The following is a 15500-nucleotide window of genomic DNA, read 5'->3' as shown; positions in this document are numbered from 1 at the left end:
AACAACCTCCCTTTCAAACGACTGTTCTTTCTAACAACCATGTGCAAAGTCAAGACATTTGTATGCTAGTCTAAAATGAGTCCCCCACTGCAAGCATGTAAAATACAAGTATTTGGAACGGAACCGTCATCTTGACGACTTACGTGGAACTGGTCTGAGGTTGTTCGAATGCTTCCTTTGGAATCTTAAGGCCCGGGTTTCGCTTCTTGCCTATGAGAAAGGACATAAGGGGGAAAAGTCAAAGTCTGCTTAGCTGCAGAAGAGCAAGGGTAGAGACTACTGAGCAAAGGGAAAATGGTCACCACAGGTGCCTCTGTCTCATCTAGCTCAGAACACAACTTGCAAAGGAAGCAGCCCCTGAGTGACAAGGGCCAGGGCATCAGACATTTTCTCAAATGAAATGCAGGCTGAGACTGGAAATGGCTTTGCCATAGACCCAGAGGGTATGTATCAAGGTGAAAATGTTAATTCTTGCTGGGAGGTGTGGCTCAGTGGTAAAGGCACTTGCCTATCCGGTGCAAGACCAGGGCTTCATCCACAGCATCGAATTAAAAATGCCAGCTCTTTTGCTAAGAAGGCAGATCTTTCCTTCCCACTGAGAAACTGTCACATTCACTTCTTTGGCTGTTCTTTTGTTCTTTTGTACGGTAATCATGATGGCCAGTGACGCTGGTTATAGGTGAGGTATTGGGTTTGTCGTTTGCTTGTGTTTGTTTTAGCGGCAATCAAATGCAATCACCCTGATCTCAGTATCCTACAGTTTTCTAAAGCGAACAGTTGTTAGAACTGATGGTGGAAATGTATTTAAAAAACAACACTTCTGGGCTGTTCTGTCTTTACTCTTTCCTCGGCTACCCACAAGAGGCTGGGAAGCTAAAGAGAAAGCATCTGACCCAATACCTGAAGCATGCATTATTGTACATTCACTCTACTCTGACAATGGATAGGACAACAGACGGGCTTGAGCCAGATTATCGATAGCTTCTTTGGGATCCAGATGGGAACCTAGACTGCTGTCGATCATCCCTGGGCTGCCACTACAGGAGGGTTTGACTCAAGCACTTTTGCTGATGAGTCAGAAAGGAGAGACTGGGAAATGGCCGCTTGGGATGCAGATTAGACAATCAGTCTCCTTATGGCCTGCGAGTTTCTTACTATGCACAGATCCCAGATCTTTGCACTGGGAGGGAGAAGAAGTCAAAACTGAGCTGGACACGATGCCTAGGGCCTTGCTTCTTTCCTCCTCTCTTACCTGTACTACAAGTGGGCACATCAGAGCTGACACAAGCTCTGGATGCGATCCTAGTAGACCCTAAGGCACAATATAAGAAAAAAAGTACTGTATGCATGAACATACACCCAGAGCTTAGTGACTTGTTCATTGTCACAGAGTCAGCAGTGACCTCGTTAGCAACTGTGTTGAGGTCTCCTGACACCTAGTGTGGAGCTCTTCCCCCTATTCTAAAGGCCCAAAAGTACAGAAATGGCCGGGGGGAGCAGGATGGGAGAACTTGGGTTGTGAGTTTAAAAATCATCAGGTTATTTTCCTTACCAAGTGACTTACAGACTGACTTTTTTCCAAAAGATTTTTTTTACCTGCACTATGTATGAGTGTTTTGCCTATGTTATATCTGTGTACCACACACACGCAGTGTATGAGAACAAAAGGTGTTGTATTCCCTGGAAATGGAGTTACAGCCACCTAGTGGAATTATGAGCTACCTAGTGGGTGCTAGGAATAGAACCTGGATTCTCTACAAGAGCAGACAGTGCTTTAACCCATGGAGCCATCTTCCCACCCAGTAGACTGGCTTTTAACTCTCAGTCTCCTCTGCTGTAAAATTCAGAAATAACATCAATATTTATTTCTCTAAACCAAATGTAAGGGTCAAACCAGACAAGGCATATGAAAAACATTGAGATATCCAAAGACCCTTTTCACTATGACCATATAGAGAAAATATCTATATGTCATTTCAAAAAATAGTAAGAAATCAAGCTGGCTATGTTATCAGAACCCTAAAATCATGTATATTGAGCCTTTTAAATCTCTTTATAGAAACTCAATATCTATATCAACTCAGCAAGCAATATGAAGATAATACTAGTCAATAATGGGCATAGAGAAAGCCTTTGGGGAATGTCCTTAATAAATAGTCTTCCAACTCTCTCTTCATTGTTTTTCTTTCTATTAGGAGACTATCTCTAGTGTTGTAGAAAAATCGGCGTACACCATTATTCCTCCCTTCTCCTGGATCCCGGAGGCCACTTAGGCACATATTTATGAAGTTAAGCAGCCCAGTGCAAAGGGGATTGGCAATGTGTAGGACTTTTCACTGTGCTGCCGGGTGCTGACTCTGACCAACAGATGGATGGTTTAGCTCTAAGTGGTCCTCCATGAATGTCAGCCACAGAGACAGGGGATGCCATTTCAAAGAGTCACTCCAGTGAGGAAGAAGATGCTCCTCTTAAAATCATGACAAATGGTCAGCTATACAAGCAAAGAGGGAACCAGAAGAGCCCAACAAATAGTACCTTGGCATGTTCTCAAATAAAACAAAAATAAAGTAAAACATATTTTGTCTGTGATAGGAACTCCCAAAGGTCATTCACTCAAACCTTAGGCAGAAGTTAGTGTTCCTCACTTCTAACTTGGTTTCTATTTTTAGAGGGAAAAAAATCTCCATTTTAAAAGCTTGACATATCAGGAGCAATTCTTAGCAGCAACTAGTTATGATACCTTAAATGATAAGCTATGGAAAATCTATCCAAAGACAGTGAAGAGAGGGACAAAGGAAGAGAAGGGGTAGAAAGAGACTTCTGAGAACAAAATGAATGGAGTAAATGACCAAGACAATAATACAGCCCTCCCTTGGCTCTCTCCCACCCCACAACCCATCACCCCACCCCACAACCCATCACCCCACCCCACAACCCATCACCCCACCCCCACAACCCATCACTCTGCCCCAGAACTGGTGGCCTCTGGCTAAAATGAGTAGTCTCTGATCTCCACATCTGACCCCTGACTCTCTACACATTAGAACTTTTCATGGTGTTCAACTTTTTCACAAGTGCACAATTTCAAAACATTTGACTCCAGGACAGCAAGAATAAACCTCAGGAGACACAGAACCCAGTCAAATGTCACTTAGAAAAATGCCCTCTTTTCTTGAAGCTATATATCAAGTAACCCGAAGATCATACACATAGCCACAACCTTCCTGAACTTACTTCTCCATCTGCAGAAGCTGCAACATCTCCCAGGAGGTTTTCAGAGCTGCAAACACAAGGGCTCCTGAATGAACCCCAACAGAAGCCATCCCTTACTGAGCACCAAAGCCGGCACACTTCAGCTGGAAGCAAAGAACAGAGCAGACTCCACCTCCTGCTCTTGTGTGGTGGCAAACCTCGGTGAGTTCATTGTTCCTGGGCAATGGAAGCCACTCAGGGAGGCAAAAGGTTAGCCGGCCCATTCAGACACCCAGGGGTGGCATTGCTCATTAAGCAGCCCTGCAGTTAGAAATCCCTGAAGTAACTCTGGGAGCCCAGCTCTCTAGTCTTTTGATAAATGGCTCTTTCATTTCCTAACAGAAAGAAAAACAATAGGCAGTCGGTTTCCAGCTGTGTTTATTTCAGGGCAATCTGTTCCCTCAAAGAGGCTGCCAACACCTCATGCTAACATTTAACACTGTGCTAGGGAGGAAAAAAAAATTAATGGGAAGGAGAGATATGAATAACAAAGTTAAGTGGCCAAGAACGTTAATGGACCTTTCCCTTGATAATCCAAACCAGAAATTGTTTAAAGTCAGAAAATAGGCTTTACCTTAGGTGGGGACAGGAAAAAAGGCTACTCAGAAAGAATCTTGTCTATTTCTTGTGGCACACATTGGAAAAGGGAGTCCTCCTGACTGAACACAAACAGCCTTGCTTCACTGGCGGGTGTGTGTGTGTGTGTGTGTGTGTGTGTGTGAGAGAGAGAGAGAGAGAGAGAGAGAGAGAGAGAGAGAGAGAGAGAGAGAGAGAGTCACATCCATGTTAAGAAAACTGTTTCTCCAAATAAACGGTATCATCCCAGGACACACTACATTCATTAAACATACATTAAACCAAAGCCAGGCCATGTGAATTCAAACCCTGGGTAAAACAGCACTGGGCTGAGAAAGAAAAGAAAAAAATAGAAAGAGTAGAGGGAAAGGAGAAATGTTAAAATTTTTCTAAATTTTTGGAAGAAAAATTACCAGGCCACAGAGAAATACCCCGGCTTTAAGTGTACATCAAATGACGAGGTACAAATGAGGTCTCGCCCAGCGCCGGCTCTGAGGGGGCGAGCACAAAGACCTTTCTGATGTGCCTTATTACATAAAATAGAAGGCTGTGCTCGGCGCCAACCCAAACAGCACACAGCCCCACGAGGCTGGCAGACGGTGCCGCCCGGAGATAAGCTGGTGTCTAAGGATTTGTGAGTTCCTCTGAAGGCTGGCAACAGTGTGATTCTGGTGGTCTGCTGCTATCGACATGGCTTCACAAGAGGAAAGACTGCGGGTCACCAGCGCCAAGTTTATTTTTCTAGTGTGTTTCCCAGTGTGAATGGGGCTTCTAGCCAAGTTCCCGGCGACCCGGAGGCCTTGGCTGCTCTCTTCCTGCAACGTGCATCTGGGTTTGTGTTCCAAGTGTAGCTGGCAGCAAGGCACACAGAAAAGCGTCATTAGATGCCACTAAACTACAAGGATCATATGCAAAGCAGCTAATGGACTCCAGAGGAGGCAGGAGATGCGGAGGAAAAGCTGCCTTTACAAAAGCCAGTGGGTCCTCTGGAAGACAGCCAGTACTCTCAACCTGAGCCATCTCTCCAGCCCCCACGTGCCACGGAGCTCACAGCTGTCTATAACCCCAGTTCCAGGGGATCTGACACCTTCACACCAATGCTCATAAAAATAAAGCTAAATAAATTATTTATATATTTTTTAAATGCCACAAGGAAGAAGACAAGGAGACTGTACCACCACAACCTTACAAAAATGCCAGATACTGCATATCACCGGGACTCCACACAGTGTGCAAAATTACACAAAGTTTAGAAAAGAAAAATTGGAGAGTTCATTTGAAAACTTCGAATCACATTGGCCTTAAGTGAGAAGGCAGAACGAATGTCTTAGCAGCCTGCCTGTCCCCTACGTGGTCCCCTCTGCAGGGAGAGCTCCAGCTGCTAGCAGATGAGGAGACGACCTTCTGAATTCAGCACATTCATGGAAAAGCCACAGAACCTCCCCAAACCTTCTCCCACTCTCCAAAAATAGCTTCCATGACCACCATCCACTTATTTTCCTCATAATATTATTTTGTTGCTTTTAATTTCACATTTGCCCATTACTGATTTATTGTCTGTCTTCCCCCGCAAGAATGTAAGTTCCACAGCAACAAAAATTTTGTTCAGTATGCCTCATCGTAAATGTCCATTGTCCTGACCGAGTAAGTCACAGACAGCTGGCGGGGAGAAGGGGGTGGGAAATAGAAGAAGATGAAAATGGTAACGGAGGAAGGGAGGGAGAAAGGGAAGGAGGGAGGGAGGGAGGAAGGGAAGGAGGGAGGGAGGGAGGGAAGAAGAAAAAAATGGAGTGGAAATAACACAGACACAACCAGTAAGGCTGTGTTTCAAATCCCACTTGTGATGGTTTGTGTTAAAGGTCAGTTTTCCATAATCTAGAGTTGCCTGGGAAACGGGCCTCTGGGTATTCTGTTAGGGGACTGTCTCGATTACACTACATGGATGTGGGAAGATCCACTCTAATCGTGGCTGGGACTAATCCCTGGGCAAGAGACCCTGCACGGCATCAAACAAGGACAGTGGAGGCAGCACTAGCGTGCGTGTCTTCATGGTTCTCTTCCAGCGGTGGGTGTAACGGATCCAGCCGGCCTGGCGTCCCCATCATGGTGCACCGACCGTCCTATGACTGTGAGCTCCTGTAAGCCCTTCCTCTTAATTTGCTTTTATAAAACTATGCTATCACAGCAATAGGAAAAGACATCAAGACACCAGCTGTGCTACTTATTTGCATCTTAGAGAGCATCCCTCACGATAAATCAGTTCCCGAACCTACAAACTGGAGCTGACAGTCACCCTGACCAGGCCACTCACAGAGTCGTCTGACACTGTGTCCACACGGGGATGCAGTGTGCATAAAGAACTCCCGCAGTGCCCTGTAGACGGAACGTTCCACAAACACTTTCCCACTGCCACATTCGTACTCATATTTTTAAAACATGAGATAAGCAGAATGTCCCGTCAGAGGCATCTGTGTCTTCCAATGACATCCTCTGACCTTCCTCCCTTGTGTTATTCGTGCTAAAATTACATTCCCCCAACAACTCAGGCATCTTGAACTACATAGCCAGCATGCCCACCAAGTATGGAAACTATTCCAGCTCTACAGACTCGGGATTCTGGGACTGTAACCTCAAAACACATTCTCTCTCTCTCTCTCTCTCTCTCTCTCTCTCTCTCTCTCTCTCTCTCTCTCTCTCTCTCTCTCTCTCTCTCTCTCTCTCTCTCTCTCACACACACACACACACACACACACACACACACTTTAAGCTCCACAGTAACATAGATTGCAGCCTCTTGTCTAGCATAGAGTATGACAGAGTTGTGTCCAGATAGAGATTTTCATTTTTCACCATTTCCCACCTAAGAACACTAAAATCCCTTTCCCCCTAGACCCCTGGTACTTGCCCTACATCCAAGCTAGTTGTATATGCCTCATAAGAATTAAATTACTGGGGACTAGAGAGATGACTCTAAGATTAAGAGCACACGTTGCTCTTCAAGAAGACCCAAGTTCATAGCTGAATGGTGGTAGTTCATGCCTTTAATCCCAGCACTCAGGATACAGACACAGGTGATTCTGAGTTCAAAGCCAGCCTGCTCTACATAGGGAGTTCTAGGGAAGCCAGGGCTACACACAGAAACCCTGTCTAGATAAAACTGAAAAAAAAAAAGCCCAGAGTCCAGTTCTGAGCACCCACATCAACCAGCTCACAACTGCCTATAACTCCTTCTGTAGATATATGACACTGTCTTTAGATCCCATAGGCACTGTCCTTGTACGCACATACCCACACAAGGCACTTTAATAATAATTAAAAATAATAAAAAAAACTTTTAAAATAACTAAATTCAAAGTTAAGTTCCTCACTGTGCTGTGTCACTGAACTGAAACTGTCAATAACTCCCTAAAATAGCCATTACAAGGGATAAAATTCATTGCTATGCTAATTCTGCTTTTAAGGCATCAGCAGGTATGAAATTCCAATTACTAAAATAGCAGCGAACTTACATAGTGGATGATGCAAAAAACGCACACTGAAGGCAGGAGAGAGGAGATCAGGCAAGGAGAATAAAACGTCTCACAGAGGAAGTGGTATTATGGGTTGTCCTGGATAACTGATTAGAGGGTACATGAGAGTTCACTATTTGCAATAGTGAAAGTTTAGTTGTCAACTTGACTAGGTCTGAAATCAACTAAAAGACACATCTTTGGGAGGGTATAGAGGGCATTTCCTCACAGGGATTAATGAAGGGGAGGAGATCTTCACCCCAGAATGGGCAGAGATGAAGAGATCTGAGGGGGAAGCAGGGCTGGTTTTGCCCACTCACTGCTACAAACATCCCTTGCTAACATCAGCTTCGTGGGCGAAATGAAGCATCGGGAGCTCTCCAGGAGTCCTCCAGACCTTCAGTGCAACATTGGTAATACTGAGGCACCTGCCCTAATGGACAGTGCAGTTGCCCACTTCTCAGACTCTCTAGCATGAAGAGAGCTGGACTCCTTACTCAGCCCATACTGTGTAATCTAATAAATCCTTTGTGGTACATGTTTATTCTATCAGTTCTGCTCCTCTAGATAATCCTGACCAATAAACGTCATCACCACCCCCATCATCATCATCACCACCTCCATCATCATCATCATCACCACCACCATCATCACCACCACCACCATCATCACCACCACCACCACCATCAACACTACTACACATCATCGTTATTATCATCAATAACAGCATCATCACCATCATCGACATCACTACCAACAGCAACACCACTGTTAGCATAATCATCATCTGGCTGTTCCGCAGCAAGAAGAAATTCCATGAAGAAAAGAAAAGGGTGAGCAAAAGGGGGTATTGATGGGAGAGAAGACAGATAATGAGTATTATGATTTGAATATAAAATGCCCCCCAGGTTTATCATTTGAACAAATGATCCCCATCTGGTGATGCCTGCTGTTTTGGGTCTCGCTAAAGAGAGCAGGTCACTGAAGAGGGATCATGATGTATAGCGTACCAGGCTCCTTCCTGCCCGTTGCCACATTCTTCCTTTCTCCTGATCATTCAGATATGAGCAAGCTTCTACACCATGCCCACGAGCCACTGCTGCCACCACGCCTTCCCTGACACGACAGACTATAGCCCCTGAACTGGGGTCCATAATGAACCCCTCCCTCCTTAGGTTGCTTCAGTGTGGTAGGATATCTATCATCACTACGACCATCATGACCATTGTCACTATCGGCATCGTAGTCGCCCTCAACATCACCCTCACTATCATCCTCACCGTCATCCTCATTACATTCTGTCCCACAAACAAGAAATGCAATTGATACAATGAGTTTCCACTCAAAATTGCTATGTGGGAACTACTGGCAGAACATGTGGCAGATTCCCAGTGGGAAAAGGAAGCCTGGGTGTGTTCTACAGGAAAACGTGAAGAGCACGGCAGATGGGAAAACAAGGGAAAAAATGAGATAAAAGGAGGCAGCCAGAGAAACAGCACTTGAAAAGAGGTGGATTAAGAGTCACCGGCGGACAGAGAGCCGCTGGTCCTGTCAAAGAAGATGCCGGGAATGTGAGCACCCAGAAGGGTTTCCTTACAGCGCCATGTGACGGAGGCGCTTTTTTTAGACTTGGTGGATTGAAAGTACGTTCTGTGCTGTTAGCAATTTAGTGCTGGCTACACGCTCTTGAAACGGCCCAGATGTAAATCACGGCGAGGCCCTCTACTTGTGGTCTAGACCCAGTGTGACAGGAGGGGGCGGGCAGTGGTTCTGTGGGGGAATCCCCATCATACAGCTACACTCCTCTTCCTTATTTATGTGCTACTCCATCCGTGAGCCTTTATCAAAAGGAAGTACAGTCGCCGGGGCGCTAAAAACAGCACTCTGAAATAAAAATACGGAAACAGATTGCAAAGAAATTTAGGAATTCGGTCTGTCTTTCCAAAATGCATACCAGGTTTTGGTAGTTTTAGAAGTGTTCTTTTTAGATATAAATGCTGAAATGTTTACAGAGATATGCCTCTAGGATTTGCCTTAAGTAATATGGGGGACAGGAGAGAACTGTAAACCTGAGATTAAAACGAAATGAGATTAGCCATGAGCTGCTAACTGCTGAAGTTTGGTGATGGTGGCCCATTGGATTATTTCACTTTTGAAAATAGGTGAAATTATCAAATGGTAAATAGCAGCAAAAGGACACTCTTTGTGTCCTCTGAGCTTCCATGAGGTAGAGAGCATTCTTTCCTCTTCCTCAATGACTAGATGGGCATTTCAATGCCACCTGCTATCTTGTACTAGGGCAAAGCAGAAGATGCTGGCCTTCTTCAAGATCTTTCTAACCCAGTGTTAAATGGAAAGAAACACCATAAGATGACATATAGCCTTTTCTCTAGGTCTTTGGTACATTCTAGAATATGTCACGTTCCCTGACAATGAAAAACAAAAAGGTAGAGAAACATAGTCAGAAAATATGGCAGGATTCTTTGTCCTATAACTCAAGCAGTCCACCTAAGGAAAAAAAAAAAAAGACCTTCATTCTAACCGTTGCCCTGTCATGGTTTATATATAATATCTGATCACCTTTCTCTAGAGAGAGAGTTCAGATATTGCTAACGTCCTGGTAAACAACCATAGCAGCTCGTCTTTCATTCTGCTATATATTTGCCTGGCTTCATGCATCTCTTAATGGTGACACCTTTAGTTAGGGGTTCATGACATCCAATTACTAAGAAATGACTCCCAGGACACCACAGAACTGAAATATGAGATTCTTTTTTGAAAAGCGAAAGCAAATCTATAAAAACAAATTACTTATTTTCACTGTGATTTGGTTTGTACCAGTAAACTAATATTTCAATAGTATTTCAGATCCTTATGTAAGTCTTAATGTAAAAATTCCCCAGTCCTATGGAAAAACAGAAGCCTCTAGTCTATACTCCTGAATTAATCATCATCACTGTAATTAACAAATACCACTTTAGGCAATACTGTAACTCAATGTGTCGAAAGAAATAGTATTCTCTAGTCTTGGGTAATAAGTCTAGAAATTGTTTTGGGTAGTTGCCTTCATACCGTTAAATAAGTTCATCTACAAGACTGAACACAAGAAGAAAATACACGAGGAGAGGAGGCTGGGAGTCCAGGGAAGCAGCGGTTCTTCCAGCAGCATCAGGTAAACAGGCCGGCTTCCCGGCCTGTGCTCCAGTGCCTGCAGATCCCCTGGGACCTGCACAGAGCTCCCAATCCCGGCGGGAGCCAAGCACCCAGACCCCAGGTCTTCTCTCCCACCAACGAGACCAGGAAAGGAGAGGAGGCTGGGAGTCCAGGGAAGCAGCGGTTCTTCCAGCAGCATCAGGTAAACAGGCCGGCTTCCCGGCCTGTGCTCCAGTGCCTGCAGATCCCCTGGGACCTGCACAGAGCTCCCAATCCCGGCGGGAGCCAAGCACCCCAGACCCCGGGGTCTTCTCTCCCACCAACGAGACCAGGAAACCAGAGGACCCAGGGAGACCAGGGGAGTAGCTGTTCTGGATCAAGTACAACAGGACCCAGCATAGGGTCCAGGGGACCAGGTAAGAGGATAAGCACCCCAGATTCCTGTTCTTCTTCTCCACCCACGGGACCAGCATTCGGACAAGGAATAGAAGAACCACCAGATTATTGGACTTGCTAGCACCCACCAAAGGGAACGCTGGTCCCCAGACCAGTAAGGGGCTCTTTCTGTACCCACTAGAAGAAGAGATGGGAAAGAGACAATACAAAAACACAGTCAGCAACAGAAAAACAAATATGACACCGCCAGATTCTAGAGACTCCACACCAGCAAGACCCCAACATTCCAATGCGGACGAAGCAGAAGAGAACGACCTTAAAAGCACTTTCATGAAAATGATAGAGGCCCTAAAAGAGGATATTGGAAAATCCCTCAAAGAAATGGAAGAAAAAACAAACCAAAAAATGCAAGAATTGGAAGAAAAAACAAACCAAAAAAGGCAGAAAATGGAAGAAGAAATGAAGCAAAAAATGCAAGAAATGGAAGAAAAAACAAAGCAAAAAATGCAAGAATTGGAAGAAGAATCATACCAAAAAAGGCAGGAAATGGAAGAAGAAACAAAGCAAAAAATGCAAGAAATGGTAGAAAAAACAAAGCAAAAAATGAAAAAAATGGAAGAAGAAACAAACCAAAAAAGGCAGGAAATGGAAGAAGAAACAAAGCACAAAATGCGAGAAATGGAACAAAAAACAAACCAAAAAATGCAAGAAATGGAAGAAAGAACAAACCAAAAAATTCATAAAAGGCAACAAACGGACGAACAGATAAACAGAAAATTGCAAGAAGCAATGCAAACACTGCAAGGGTTGAAAACTGAAATAGAGTCATTAAAAAAACACAATCTGAAGAAAGGCAGAAAATAGAAAAGCTGGACAAACAGACAGGCACTACCAATACAAGCATTACCAACAGAATAGAAGAGATGGAAGAGAGAATCTCAAGTGTTGAAGATACGCTAGGAGAAATGGATTTATCAACCAAAGAAAACCTTAAATCCAACAAATCCTTAACACAAAACATCCAGGAAATATGGGACACCATGAAAAGACCAAACCTAAGAATAATAGGTATAGAAGAAGGAGAAGAAATCCAGCTCAAAGGGGCAGAAGGCATATTCAACAAAATCATAGAAGAAAACTTTCCCAACCTTAAGAAAGACATGCCAATGAAGGTACAAGAAGCCTACAGAACACCAAATAGAGTGGACCACAAAAAAAATCCCTCGCCACATAATAATCAAGACCCCAAACATACAGAATAAAGAAAGAATATTAAGAGCAGCTAAGGAAAAAGGTCAAGTAACATATAAAGGCATACCTATCAGAATTACACCTGATTTCTCCATGGAAACGCTGAAAGCCAGAAGGTCCTGGATAGATATTCTACCTACACTAAGAGACCACGGATGCCAGCCCAGACTACTATACCCGGCAAAGCTCTCAATCACTATAGACGGAGAAAACAAGATATTCCATGACAAAACTAGATTCAAGCAATATGTGCCCACTAACCCAGCCCTACAGAAAATTTTGGAAGGAAAACTCCAACCCAAGGAAGCTAACTACAACCAGAAAAACATAAGCATTAGAGAATCTCTCTCTACCAACAGCCAAAAGAACAAAGGGGTGAAATTCCACACATAATTCCACCAACAACAACCATCGCAAATCGAAGAAGGATGAGCAATCATTGGTCATTAATATCCCTCAATATTAATGGCCTTAACTCACCCATAAAAAGACACAGACTAGCAGATTGGATTCGAAGACAGAACCCTTCCTTCTGCTGCATACAGGAAACACACCTCACCCGTAAAGACAGACATTACCTGAGAATTAAAGGTTGGGAAAAAATTTTTCAATCGAATGGACCCAAGAAACAAGCCGGGGTAGCAATCCTAATATCTAACAAACTAGACTTTAAAATAAAATCAATCAAAAGAGATGAAGGAGGTCATTACATACTCATCACAGGTGAAACCCACCAAGAGGAAGTGTCTATTCTGAACATCTATGCCCCAAATACAAAGGCATCCACATTCGTTAAAAAAACATTATTAGAACTTAAATCTCATCTAAAGCCCCACACAGTTATAGTGGGAGATTTCAACACACCACTCTCACCACTAGACAGGAATACCAAACAGAAACTCAACAAAGAAGCAAAAGGGCTAATAGAAGTAATGACCCAACTGGGATTAACAGATATCTATAGAACATTTCATCCACATAAAAAAGAATATACCTTCTTCTCACCACCACATGGAACCTTCTCAAAAATCGACCACATACTTGGCAACATATCAAACCTCAGCAGCTACAAAAAAATTGGAATAACTCCATGCATCTTATCAGACCACCATGCTTTAAAATTAGAATTCAACAACAACACAAATTGCAGAAAACCTACAAACTCATGGAAATTGAATAATGCTCAACTGCACCATCCCTGGGTCAAAGAGGAAATAAAAAAGAAATTAAAGACTTCCTCGAATTCAATGAGAATGAAGACACAACATACCCAAACCTATGGGACACTTTGAAAGCAGTGCTACGGGGAAGTTCATAGCGCTAAATGCTCACATGAAGAAACAGGAGAACAGTTATACCAGAGAATTAACATCACAGCTGAAAGCTCTAGAACACAAAGAAGCACACTCCCCAGGAGGAGTAGACGCCAGGAAATAATCAAATTGAGGGCTGAAATCAATAAAGTAGAAACCAGGAAAACAATACAAAGAATCAACGCAACGAAGAGTTGGTTCTTTGAGAAAATCAACAAGATAGACAAACCTTTGTCCAAACTTACCAAACAGCAGAGAGTGAACACGCAAATTAACAAAATTAGAAATGAAAAGGGGGACATAACAACAGACTCTGAGGAAATCCAGAGAATCATTAGGTCATACTTTGAAAACCTGTACTCCACAAAATTCGAAAATTTAAAGGAAATGGATGACTTCCTGGACAGCTATCAATTGCCAAAACTAAATCAAGAACAGATAAGCAATTTAAATAGACCTATAACCCCTATGGAAATAGAAGCTGTCATCAAAAGTCTCCCAACCAAAAAAAGCCCAGGTCCAGATGGCCTCAGTGCAGAATTCTACCAGAAATTCAAAGAACAGCTTATACCAATTCTTCTCAAAGTGTTCCACACAATAGAAGCAGAAGGGTCTTTGCCAAACTCTTTCTATGAGGCTTCAATAACCTTGATCCCCAAGCCACACAAAGATACAACTAAGAAAGAGAACTTCAGACCAATATCCCTCATGAACATTGATGCAAAAATACTCAATAAAATACTGGCAAATCGGATCCAAGAACACATCAAAACAATCATTCACCACGATCAAGTAGGTTTCATCCCAGGAATGCAGGGATGGTTCAACATACGAAAATCCATCAACGTAATCCACCATATAAACAAGCTGAAAAACAAAAATCACATGATCATCTCACTAGATGCTGAAAAAGCCTTTGACAAAATCCAACACCCCTTCATGATAAAGGTCTTGGAGAGATCTGGGATAACAGGGACATACTTAAACATAATAAAAGCTATATACAGTAAACCAACAGCCAACATCAAACTAAATGGACAGAAACTCAATGCAATTCCTCTAAAATCAGAAACAAAACAAGGCTGTCCACTCTCTCCATACCTTTTCAACATGGTACTTGAAGTCCTAGCTATTGCCATACGACAACAAAGGGGGATCAAGGGGATACAAATTGGGAAGGAAGAGGTCAAACTTTCACTGTTTGCAGACGATATGATAGTTTACATCAATGACCCAAAGAACTCTACCAGGGAACTCTTACAGCTGATTAACACCTTCAGCAAAGTGGCAGGCTACAAGATCAACTCAAGAAAATCAGTAGCCCTACTATATACAGATGATAAAAGGGCTGAAAGAGAAATCAGAGAAACATCACCCTTTACAATTGCCACAAACAACATAAAATACCTTGGGGTAACGCTAACCAAACAAGTGAAAGACCTGTATCGTAAGAACTTTGAATCTTTAAAGAAAGAAATTAAAGAAGCCCTCAGAAAATGGAAAGATCTCCCATGCTCTTGGATAGGTAGGATCAATGTAGTAAAAATGGCAATCCTGCCAAAAGCAATCTACAGATTCAATGCAATCCCCATTAAAATCCCAGCACAGTTCTTCACAGACCTTGAAAGAACAATAATCAATTTTGTATGGAAAAACAAAAGACCCAGGATAGCCAAAACAACCCTGTTCAACAAGGCAACGTCCGGAGGCATCACCATCCCTGACCTCAAGCTCTATTATAGAGCTATAGTCCTGAAAACAGCTTGGTATTGGCACAAAAATAGACAGGTAGACCAATGGAATCGAATTGAAAACCCGGGTATTAACCCACACACGTACGAACATCTGATCTTTGACAAAGAAGCTATAAATATACAATGGAATAAAGAAAGCATCTTCAACAAATGGTGCTGGCATAATTGGAGACTGGCATGTAGAAGAATGCAGATCGATCCATGTCTATCGCCATGCACAAAACTTAAGTCCAAATGGATCAAAGACCTCAACATAAATCCAGCCACACTGAACCTCTTAGAAGAGAAAGTGGGTG

At 43.1% G+C, this 15500-nt stretch overlaps 1 protein-coding gene across 2 annotated transcripts in view; it reads right to left on the bottom strand.

Annotated features, from left to right (window-relative positions):
- Map2k6 (mitogen-activated protein kinase kinase 6) overlaps window positions 1-15500 on the bottom strand; it is a 128491-nt gene that overhangs the window by 39847 nt on the left and 73144 nt on the right. Inside the window, exons 1-2 of one of the 2 annotated variants that reach the window (XM_040750009.1) lie at window positions 3235-3553; window positions 144-210 (exon numbers count right to left, since the gene is read on the bottom strand). Coding sequence is in view for 1 of the 2 variants with exons in the window: in XM_005069971.4 (XP_005070028.1) it covers window positions 144-210 (67 nt within the window). In the remaining variant the exon portion in view is untranslated. Of the gene's footprint in view, window positions 1-143; window positions 211-3234; window positions 3554-15500 lie in introns of those variants that run through there. The other variant, XM_005069971.4, reaches the window with a different exon arrangement.

Source organism: Mesocricetus auratus, unplaced genomic scaffold (assembly GCF_017639785.1).
Source record: "Mesocricetus auratus isolate SY011 unplaced genomic scaffold, BCM_Maur_2.0 Super-Scaffold_100007, whole genome shotgun sequence".
In the NCBI taxonomy this organism is placed as follows: Eukaryota; Metazoa; Chordata; class Mammalia; order Rodentia; family Cricetidae; genus Mesocricetus; species Mesocricetus auratus.
The sequence above is the reverse complement of the archived record's forward strand: the minus strand, read 5'-3'. Positions and strand labels throughout refer to the sequence as shown.